At 57.4% G+C, this 11,078-nt stretch overlaps 2 protein-coding genes across 2 annotated transcripts; both read right to left on the reverse strand.

Annotated features, from left to right (window-relative positions):
- Nucleotides 1–2,140: 2,140 nt before the first annotated feature.
- Nucleotides 2,141–3,465, reverse strand: LOC135173657 (avidin-like). The gene is made up of 4 exons (XM_064140727.1): nt 3,350–3,465; nt 3,010–3,220; nt 2,435–2,555; nt 2,141–2,186 (listed from the first exon to the last, which is right to left on the reverse strand). Exons 1-4 carry the CDS (start codon nt 3,419–3,421, stop codon nt 2,141–2,143), a joined length of 450 nt encoding a protein of 149 aa, XP_063996797.1. The 5' UTR covers nt 3,422–3,465.
- Nucleotides 3,466–7,697: 4,232 nt separating this feature from the next.
- LOC135173658 (uncharacterized) lies at nt 7,698–10,839 on the reverse strand. The gene is made up of 6 exons (XM_064140728.1): nt 10,816–10,839; nt 9,202–9,753; nt 8,758–8,877; nt 8,429–8,639; nt 7,955–8,075; nt 7,698–7,874 (listed from the first exon to the last, which is right to left on the reverse strand). Exons 1-6 carry the CDS (start codon nt 10,837–10,839, stop codon nt 7,841–7,843), a joined length of 1,062 nt encoding a protein of 353 aa, XP_063996798.1. The 3' UTR covers nt 7,698–7,840.
- Between the last annotated feature and the right edge of the window lie 239 nt (nt 10,840–11,078).

Raw genomic sequence — 11,078 nt, forward strand, 5'->3', positions numbered from 1 at the left:
CGCTTCTAGAGCTGGGCAACACCTGCCCATGCTGGGCAGATGAAACAGGCCACCATCCACTGTGCCACAGTGAGCAGAACCCTGCACCCCCAGGCAAGGCAGGGTCACAGGGCATCGAGAGAGGGCAAAGGAGGCATTTACAGAGGAACTTGCACCACAGAGTGGGCCATGGCAAGGGACACACAGAGAGCCTCAAGAAGCCATGGGATGCAGTGGAAGGCACGGAGGGACACATGCACCGAGGAGGCTGCGAGTTGGCAGAAGAGAAGCAGTATCTCCCCCCTCACCCCTAGCACAGAATGCTAGGCATGGAAAGGGAGCTCCAGGGTCTCTGAGTCCAGCTCCACTGCAAAGCAGGACAGCTTAGGGCAGGTCACACACACAGAGGAACACTTCCAGGTGGGTTTGGATGTCTAGAGAAGGAGACTCCACTACCTCAGGGCAGCCTGTTGCAGGTGATCTCTCACCCTCAGAGTACGAATGTTTTTTCTCACGTTGAGATGGGATTTCCTGTGGATACCAAAATTTGGACTAATGGCTAAACCTTTCTATGATGAGTTGGCAGAAACAGCCTTAGAATCATAGAATCAACCAGGTTGGAAGAGACCTCTAAGATCATCCACTCCAACCTATCCCCCAGCCCTATCCAGTCAACTAGACCATGGCACTAAGTGCCTCATCCAGTCTCCTCTTGAAAACCTCCAGGGACGGTGCCTCCACCACCTCCCTGGGCAGCCCATTCCAATGCCAATCACTCTCTCTGGCAACAACTTCCTTCTAACATCCAGCCTGTACTTCCCCCAGCACAACTTGAGACTGTGTCCCCATGTTCTGTTGCTGGTTGCCTGTGAGAAGAGACCAACCCCACCTGGCTACAGCCTCCCTTCAGGTAGTTGTAGACAGCAATGAGGTCACCCCTGAGCCTCCTCTTCTCCAGGCTGAACACCCCCAGCTCCCTCTGCCTCTCCTCATAGAGTTTGTGTTCCAGGCCCCTCACCAGCTTTGTCGCACTTCTCTGGACATGTTACAGCACCTCAAAATCTCTCTTGAATTGAGGGGCCCTTGTTATTGCAAGGGAAAGCAAATGGTTGGGTACTCACCTGGAGGATGAAGCTGGGGTGGGAGAATTAGCAGCAAACACAGTCACTCAGAAACTGAAATGGTTGCTCGGCCTGGAGCCTTGGAGTTGTCAGAAGGAAAAAGGACTGATGTGTGCACAACTCCAGCTGAGCAACATAAAGGACTAATGGAACGGACCAAAAAACTGCACACATGGCAGCTGGAGCTTTCCTGAAGACAGCCAGAAGAGATGCAGTAAGTGGTTATGGCACTTGCTAGAAGTGTTAAACCTGTAATGGATAAATGCCAAAGGAACCTCTCCCGGAGAGGTCAAAAGAGGTTGCACAGCAGGCAAGGGTTGACAAGCACAGCATGGGACAGGCTGGGCATGCAGCCCCTTGTGTGACCACTCAGCACCCTGTGGGCAGGATGGCAGGGCACACATGGCACAGACATTGTGTGCAGGATCTCAGGAGAGTGGCAGCATGGCATGGCACGGCATGGCACGGCATGCTACAGCAGGAGTGGGCAGAGCCTCGGCCAATCACTATCCCCAGGCTGCCCTTACCTTTCTGGCAATGGTGGCATGGGTGCTGAGCAGGGACAGAGGCAGCAGGATGCAGCAGCTGAGGCTGCTCAAGGCACCAGTAGTGGGAGGGGCAGTCCTGTTCCCTCTCAGCTTCTTCAAGAGCTGGGCAGTGACAGCCCATGCTGGGCATCCTGCCGAGGAACATCCTGCTAGGAGCTGAGGCACGACAGCACCCCCTGTGCCTCAGGGAGCAGAGCTCTGCATCCCCAGGCAAGGCAGTTCCAAGCCGACAGGATGGGGCAGTGGGCACAGTGGTGGAGGAGCCTGGGCCATGGAGAAGGGTCAGAGCAGGGAACACAGGCTGAGCCTCAAGAGGCCATGGGGTGGGGTGGCAGGAATGAGCAAACAAAGATGTGCACATCATGAGCCATGGCACAGCAGGAGCCAGGAGTGTGTCACAAAAGCTTTATTGGCAGAGGCAGGTAGTGGGGCAGGAGGTGGGGGCAGAATCCTTGCTTCTACTGCAGGCCAGGAACCTCAGCACAGCCACTCTCACTCCTTCTCATGTTGCGTTCTCCTGAAGACGTTGGTGCCAACCCTGCAATGACAGAGGGAGCTCAGAGAGGTGTGGGAAAACACACCCTGCTGGGACACAGCCTTGTCACCCACCCACAGCTCTGGCACCACGGTGGCACCCCCAGGAAGGCTGCCCATGAGTGCCCCAGCCTTGGCCATCCTCAGCAGGCAGCAGCTCTGCCAGCTGCTGACCCTCTGCGCTGGGAAGCCTCAACCCCTCTGGGGATGCAGAGGGCAGCTGTGCAGGGCAGAGGGAGGGAGAGGGCTCACAGAGTTGCTTTCCAGTCGTCACCGATGGTGTCCGCATGTGACCTCAGCAGCCACATGGTCTTCAAAACCTCCTTTCCATTCTTATCCACAAAGCATTGTCCGGTGAAGACAGTGACAGAGTCTGCAGGGACAGGGCAGAAGGTGGAGGGGAGCACATCCAGAAGGGCAGCTTAGTGCCAAGCTGTGCCCCTACAGCTTGTGCCAGTGCAGGGGGTGGTAGACGCAGGCTGACCCTTCCCTCAGGGCACAGCAGTGCTGGAGGAAGCAGGCTGGAGGAGTCAGAGGGCTTGGGCTGCTGTGGAGGGGTGGGTGGGCAGGCAGCATCAGGCTCCAGCCCTGAGCATGCCCCCTGTGCTCTGGCACTGGGAGGTGACAGCAGCCAGAGAGCTCCAAGGTCAAGGGAGGGAAGCACTGGGGACACCACAGGCAAAAGCAGGGAAGAATCACAGGCATTGCAGGGAAGGGAAAGAGAACTTCAAGGGCATCATAAGAAGCACAAGGCAGGTGAAGGGACACTGCAGGGAGGACAGGGTCTCTCTGGGGACAGCACAGGGAGGCTGGGAGAGGAGAAGCACCTGAAAAGTTCCAGTTGACAGTGAAGCCAAAGGTGGGTTGGCTCTTTGTGTTTGCAGAGTGCTGGGAGCCCTTCAGCGGTGATTTCAGGATCTTGTTCGAGGTGGCTGTCACAGCTGTGTGGTAGACACCATTGAAGTTGCCACCGTTGTCCACAGCCCCAATGACCATGGTGGAGTGCAGGTCGTTGATCCATGTCCCAGTCAGCACACACTGAAACAGAAAGGACTCAGTGTTGCTGCCACAGCACAGCCTGGGTGCTGGCAGGGTGGCAGGAGCACACTGCAGGGAGAGACAACCGTCCTGCCCACCCTGCCCCATGCATGCCAGCCCTGCCATTACCTTTGGGAAAGGGAAGCCAGAAGCCACCAGAGCCAGGCAGAGCAGCAGGAGGAAGGGAGTCCCTTGCACCATCTCTGCAGTGGCAGACAGCTCACAGATCTCTGTCGATGTGCCTGCTGCCTGGGCTATTTATTGCTGCTGGGGTGCAGGTGGCAGCTCTGGCCAGGGCATTGTGCAATCTGGGTGTTTCCAAATGTGCACTTCCCAGATGCACCAGGCTGGGGAGGGTCTTGGCTCCTGCAGCCTGGGGACTGCCAGGGCAGATGCTCAGCAGGGAAGACCCCTCCGGGGTCTGTTGTCCTTTCCATCACTCCACTGCCATGCCCAGGGTGCCAAGGGTGCTGCCAAGGAGCCTTAGCCCCTGTGCACTGCAGGTCTGGCTGCACCTCACAGCCTCTCCCTGCTCCTCCTCAGCCAGCATTCTTGTGCAAACCCACCCAGCTCTGGACTCCTTCTGGGGCTCTGCTTTATCCCCTCCCAGCACCAAAGCAGCTGCAGATCAGGCAAGAAGCTGCTCGGTCTGCCCTTGCCTGGGGCTCCTGAGGTTTCCTGGTGTTCTCACAAGCAGGCCTTTGTCAGAAGGAAATTATTTGTTTCCTTTGTTACGTTTGTTTATGGAACACAAACAGTGCCACATTTCTTGCACATCACTTTGAAGGTTGGCAGAAACTCCATTTGCACAGGGATCCCTGACTACCTTTAAGTGCCTGTGTCTGTGTCACTCCCCTCATGCTGCAGCTGTTGCAGGCTGAAGTCACCTGGTTCACCACAGATGTTCTCAGCCATTCCTCGGTGATTTTCCCAGTGGCCTCCTAACAGATGTGTGTTTTCATTGCCCCAGCCATCGCAGCAAGAGCTGGTGGAGCCCTCAGCACCCCACAACGTTCCTTTCCTAATATGGGCACAAGGCAACCCTTTGCAACCGTCTCAGAGGTACTTCCCAGATTTTGCTCTGTTTGCCCTCACCTTTGAGGCTCAGTTTCTGCCCAGCACAGAAATTCATCACTACCCAGGCTGGGAGCTTTGTCTTTTCTGCTGCTGGCATCTCAGGGTTCCCCTCTCCTCTATGCAGGGGCCCCACAGCCCTCTGCCAGCCTTGTCCCCAGGAGCTCCCTGGCCAGAGAGTTTGCTGCCTGCAGGAAAACTTCTGCCCCAGGCTTTGCTTGCCTCTGCCCTCGAAATTAACTGCACCACCAGAGATGCTTTCAGATGCAGCCTTGCTTTGCTTGGTCTGTTTTTTGGGCAGGCAGATGCCTCCTGGATCATGGCCAAGTTTTGCAATACCAAGCATGGTTGGTCTGGGAAGTTTGCAGGGGACAGAAGGGGCACCCATTAGCCACTTGCAACATCATCTCCACCCTCACCATCCCTTCCTCACTGTATTGGGCATGGCAATGGGCAGCACAGGGCATCCAAGCTGGCACTGCTGCTGATGGCAACATACAGCTCATTCTGAGCTGCAGGTCTGTTTTAGCATCGCACTAACTACACAGTTGCTGACAGCTCATTTCTCTTTGATTACCAAACTCTGCCCCAGGGGCATCTCTTGCTGGTGCAGGGATCAGCTCATTGATCAGGGTATCTACGTCTTTACAGATGTCAGACCAAAAATGAAACAAGCTAAAAGCTGGGTGATCTCTTGAAGGCAGAAGGGGAGAGAGACAAGGCCAGGTTTTGCCTGCCACTGCATCTCTGTGGGAGTGGGACACTGCTTGCTCCCATTAAGCAACACCCCAACAGCCAAGGTGTAATTAGGACTTACCCCTCCTTACATATCCAGGCCTCTATACCAGCCACACAGGGAGGAGACTGATGGACAAATTTATTAAGCATTAAAATTGATCCCTTCAAACACCAGATCTGCTGCCCACCCCTGGCAGCAGCAGGGAGGGGTACCTTGCTACCAGACCATGACCTGCTGCCTGGGCTCCGATTGTCAGCAGCCAGGGAGTTTCAGCTCCCCAGGGGGTAGTATCTTTTACTGCCACTCACGGGCAGGTGTCCTGGGGCAGAGCCAGACTGCAGTTGCAGTGTCACACAATGGAGTGACAACTACAGCACCCACATGCCTAACAGTCCACTGTCCTGGACAGTTGTTGGGCACTGAGGTGCTCAGAGTTGAGACATTTTCAACGGTCCCTGCAGAAACAGCCACGTAGGACAAACTTCTGCATGTGGTGAGGACCAGGCAAATGCTGGAGAGCTGCTGCAAGGGAGACAACTTCTCCATTTGGACAACAAGCAGTTGAGGCATTTGATCCCCTGCAAGAGCATTGCCTCACCCTAGCACATCCCTTCCGTTTTTAACCAAAGCACAGTGGGAGCAGCTCAGGAATCACAGACAGGGAAGCAGCTTGGCTGCAAGAAGCCTCCTGCTTCCACCAGCAACCTGAGCCCCTGGAGGCATTCAAGGGATGACTATGACTGAGGCTTGCCAGGCAACAGGAACGCTTGGGTTGCCTCCTGCAGTCTGCAGGGAGGCTGAAGGGGACCTCCCCTTGGTTGTGCCATTGCCTGCAGGCACCCCGGACTCATCGGGACCTGGCACCTGCCACCCCAACCCCTACAAGCTGCATACATCACAGCTTTGCTGCCTGCCCTCCTCTAGCGACTGGGCTCCCGGAGCTGCCTGACACCCCACGCCCTCTGCACTGCTCAGGGGCACCGGGGCTGCCTGCCTGCCTGCCTGCAGGGTTTGCACTCTGCTCAGGCTCTGCTCAGCACCGGTGCCTCGCTGGAGCACGCCGGAGATGCTGCACAGGCTCGGGGAGCCCTTCCCCGGGGAAGCGCTGTCAGGCAGGCAGCGAGAGAGGCAGGAGCCTGCTGGCAGTCAGGCTGCAGGCTGAGCGGACGCCACACTGCTCACCTGGCCACACCTCACGACCTAAGCCGTGTCCTCTGGGCCCTCCGCCCCCCTCGTCCTTAATGCTCAGCCTCCTGTGCAGCAGGCAAAGGGCTGCGCACATCCTGCGGCAGGGGCGGGAGTAAGGCTCCTCAGCAGCCTGGAAGGCAGCAGAAAACCCCAGGGAGGAAACAGCAGCATCGGCCCAGAAGCGGGAGGCAGAGCCAGGGCCAAGTGTGCAAAGCAAGGCACAGGCAAGGCTGCGCAGGGGGCCTGAAACACAGGGCAGGGGCAAAACTCGCTGAGGCCATGGATGCTGTCAGCAAAGCTCTGCCACGGCATGCGTGGCAGGAATGCCAGGCGAGCAGCGGGAGGTGGCAGCCCTGCCAGCCCCTGCTGCCTTTAGGCTGCTCCAATCCCGGGCAGGGTGCCAGCAGGGGGTGTGCATCACCGTGCCAGGGTATTTTGGGACTGCACTGCCCCACGTTCGGATTCAGACCTGGAAATGAGTTTGCTGGAAGTCATTCCTTCTGCCTGGGAGAGGTGAGTCAAGCAGCAGTGGCCTTGCCTGCTCCCGTGAGGGACAAGGTGTGGCAGGCAGGGCTTTGGGGCTGGCTTTGCTGCCTTCACAGGAAGCCTCACACATCTGGAGCTGGATGTGCTGCAGCTGCCAGCGCTGTGCTGCCCTTGCTGCGGACCAGAGCACGGACACAGCCAACACCCTGCACATGCCTGCCCCAGGGCTGCCTCGCAGCTCAGGGGGAGCTCCCAGACTGCTGCTGGAGATGCAGAAAGGCCCCCAGATTACCCTCCCACCGTGCTCACCCCACACCTAGCTGGGAAGAGAATCCTAGAATCATAGAACTATGGAATGTCAGGGGCTGGAAGGAACCTTGAGAGATCATCCAGTCCAACGCCCCTGCCAGACTAGGACCAGTTGTACCAGATCACAGAGGAACACCTCCAGGTGGGCAGACAGAGAGACACCGTAACTCCCCTGGGCAGACTGTTCCAGTGTTCTGTCACCTTCACAGTGAAAAAATTCCTCCTCATGTTTAAATGTAGCTTCATTATGCCTCAGCTTCTACCTATTGCCCCTTCTGCTGTCATCAGGCTTCACTAAGACGAGCCTGGCTCCATCCTCCTGGCACTCATCTACATTTTTACAGACATTGATGAGGTAACCTCATCAGCCCATGCAGACCTGTGCTTGGCTCCAGAGGTCACTCTGGTGAGGCACCAATCAGCCTGGGTGGGAAAGCAGCTTTGCCAGGCTGGTCTTTTCCTGGAGTCACACGGTGAGAGCTTCATCCTGCTCCCACCACAGTGCTTGAGTCCAGCACCCCCAGGACGTCTCACAGAATCACAAAATTGCTGAGATTGCAATAGACTCCTGAGATCATCGACTCCAGCCTATGACCTAAGAGCACCACATCAGTGAGACCATATCACTGAGTGCCACATCCAATCTTGCCTTAAAGACCTCCAGGGATGGCTGCAGATGGCTGCCTTGGAAAATAAAATTTATTTGGTTTTGAAGACTTCATTTCCCGGAGCAGAAAGCAACCCTGATGATGGTACACACAGTGATGCTGATGAGGGTTCTCCCAAGCCTGTCTGAAGCAAAGGGGTTCCTCTCCCTCCTCCTGTCAGCCCACTCGAGTGAAGATGTTGTGGCCCGTTCTGTGGAGAAACAGAAGCCTATTGGTGCCCAGGCAGATCTGGGGCAGGCATCCCAATGGATTGTGCATCCCTTGGCTCACCTGGTGGCTTTCCAGTCGCTGGACTGTGTGTCGACCTTCTCACGCAGCAGCCAGGATGTCTGCAGGACCTCCTCCCCATTGTCCTCAGTGAAGCACTGGCCCACAAAGACGGCTGTGGAGTCTGGGGGAGTGAAGGCTGTTAGCAGCTTGGCAGGACCTTAGCTGCTTTTGGGGCTTCACAAGCACCTGCAGGTTGAATGCTCATGGAGCGTGGGAAAGTCCTGATGTTTGCAGGGAAATGTTCTGCAGCAGAGATGCTGTCAAAGCACCTCTCCATGCCATCCTGCTCAAAAAAGTGTTTTGGGAGGTGTCCTGCTGTCTGCAGACACCCCTCAGAGCAGAGAAAGATCAGTGAAGGACAAATTGGGGACAGGAAAATGATCAGAGGGACTGGGGTGGATTCTGGATTGCATCTGAGCTCCTCTCCCCATGCCACCACCCTGTGCTCACAGAGACATTGCTGCAGCTACTGACCAGAAAACTTCTTCCAGTTGACAGTGAAGCCAAACGTGCACTGCCCATCCTTGTCCAAGTGCTGGGAGCCAACAAGGGGAGATGGCTCAATGGGTTTCTGGGCACTGGACACAGCAGTGTGGTACTCGCCAGAGAAGTTGCCCTGGCTGTCAACCATAGACACAAGCATCTTGGAGCCGAGGTCATTCTCCCACCATCCAGTCAGGTTGCACTGCAGAGACATAAGCAGACATGGCTCTGGGGCCACCTGTGTGCAGCACCTACCCCTGCCTCACGCGCTCAGACCCCTACCCACACACCTCCAATGCCAACGGGGTGCTGGCACCCACCTTGCCATTCTGTAAGGAGTGTTTCTGTTCCCGGCTTGGCCACCACTTGCTGCTCTTTGGCTTTGCCTCCTTTGCGCTGGCCTTTCCCCCCCCGGGGGTCTCGGCTGCCTGGCAGAGGAGCTAAGAAAACAAAGAGAACACGGTCAAGCTGCTGTCACCGGCACAGCACAGTGTCCTAGAGCCACGAGGGCTCAGCACTTGTCATTAAGACAAACGATCTCGGAAGCCGAAAACACCTCAGCCACGTCAAGAAGGTCACAAACTAGGGTAAGCTGAGCAGAAGGGGAGAGGCAAAAAAAAGCAAAAAGACAGGAGCCCCCGACAGCCAGGCTCCCTGCTCTAGCCCTGCCAGCTGAGCTGGATGACCCCAGGACAAGGCTGCCCATGTTTGCGGGCACATTTGCTGGGCTCAGCATCATGGTGTGGAACGAGTTGCGAGCCCACCAGGATGGGCAGAGCCCCCGGGTTCACGGTGGGCTCTTGATCAGCCAAAGAGGGGGCGCAGTCAGCGTCCTGCAGTCTCTCTCCTACGAGCTCCGGTCCCAGCTCGAAGCGCTGCCTGCCCGCTCCCACACACAGCTCCCTCCGCGAAGGAGTTGGAGTGCGTAACCCTCCCGGGCACAGGATCGGCGCTGGAGCCTCCTCCTGCCCCGCGGGAGCTCCGCCAGCGTCCTCCCGGGCACAGGGGTCCCCCCGCTGCCAGACCCGTCTCCCCGCGGCGGCTGGCCCCCGCGCGTCCTTCCCCGCACCCCGGCACCGCCACTCGCGCCCCCACGCACGCTCCCCCGCGGCCGAGGCTCTCACGAGTGCCTCCCCCCAGCAGCTGCCCCCCGGCGCCCAGCTACCACCTCGGACCCCGCCGCCGCAGCAGCCAGGCCCGCCCCGGTGGGCAGGGCGAGGACGGAGAGGAGGCGGCGGCTCATGAGGCTGCAGGGCGAAAGGAGATCTCACCGCGCCGCAGCCTCCGCCCCTTTTATGAGCCCGGTCCGGAATGTGCTGGGCGGCACCAGCGGGAGGAACCGTGCAGCGGGATGGTCACGGGAATGCCAAAAGGGATGGGTTGGGGATGTAGTGGGGGTTGCTTGGGGCTGCTTTCTGCCATCCTGCCCTGGGCTCTGTAGCGGTGTCTCCTGGGGGAGGGCTGTACCTGGGCTTCACCCTTCACTTGCAAGAGCCTTTCTACCTCAAACTTCCCCCGTGGTCACTGCAGGGTATGGACAGAAGGACAGGGAGTCATTAGGGCATGGCAAGGGTATGTGTGCGGGGCCAGCTGTTATCTGCAGCAGCTCTGGGGGTTTGGCAGATAATGGAGGTGAACCTGCCCCAACAGCAGGTGTAAAAGCACAGGGCACTGCAGGCTGGAGGTGGGCAGGGCCAAATGCCAGCAAACACAGGGGCAATGCAGGTGCTGAAGCCTCGGGAACAAGGCTTGTGGAAAGGGAGTCCAGCGTGGGGGATGTTTGAGACAGCCAAAGAGCATGGCTTTAGAGTGGGAAGTATGCCAGTGATGCTGTCACTGCTGGCTTCCTGTAAGCCTTAGGGTTTTGCTTTCTGTTTCTATTCCCCTTTCGAGTAAGCATCAGCTCACATCATCTTCTGTTCCGGGAAATGCAGTAGCTGCCCAGAAGCTGCTCATGGAGCTGCAAGTCCTTGCCCTGGGCCCTCCAGTGCCTAGCATCAGCTCTGGACCACCTTGACAGTCCAACACCTCAGTTCACAACCACAGCCTTCTCTGGGGGGGGGGGATGTCACCCAGCCCTTTGCCACGTGTGCACAAGAGCAAGGTCCCTACCCAGAGCAGCAGCTGGAGATGGAGTTTAATGGGAAGATGGGGCAGGCTGGGGTGCAGAGGTGCAAGAGGTGGCCAGGTGAGCACAACTGCTTTGCCTGCAGACAGGCTTCACCACAAAGCTTGTCCATGTAGCATGGTGCTTCTCTGTAGAAGGGCTGCATGTGTCCTCTCACCACAGGGCCACTGCAGATACCCTGGAAAGGTGCACAGGCAAGAAGTCCAAGGCCCAAAGCCATGGTTAGGAAGCAGGATTACCTAGCTGCTACCTCCTCCTTGTCCTCCAAGCTCATCCGTTTCAGCCTCTTAAAACACTATCCTGTCCTACCCAAAACAGCCCCAAATCCACCTTGCCCTGTCTATGTTTTGTCTCCATGTCTGGAGGCAGCAAGCTCTGGGTCGTGGGGGCCTTGCCAAAAGGCTGCTGGCAGATGCTGGGGAGGAGGTTAGAGTGAGGCTGTGTTTCCTGGACATTATGCTGGGAGCAGGCAGGGGCCCAGATGAAGGTGGGATATTGGGTGCAGGCAACCAA

This window comes from Pogoniulus pusillus, chromosome Z (genome assembly GCF_015220805.1).
Source record: "Pogoniulus pusillus isolate bPogPus1 chromosome Z, bPogPus1.pri, whole genome shotgun sequence".
Taxonomy (NCBI): domain Eukaryota; kingdom Metazoa; phylum Chordata; class Aves; order Piciformes; family Lybiidae; genus Pogoniulus; species Pogoniulus pusillus.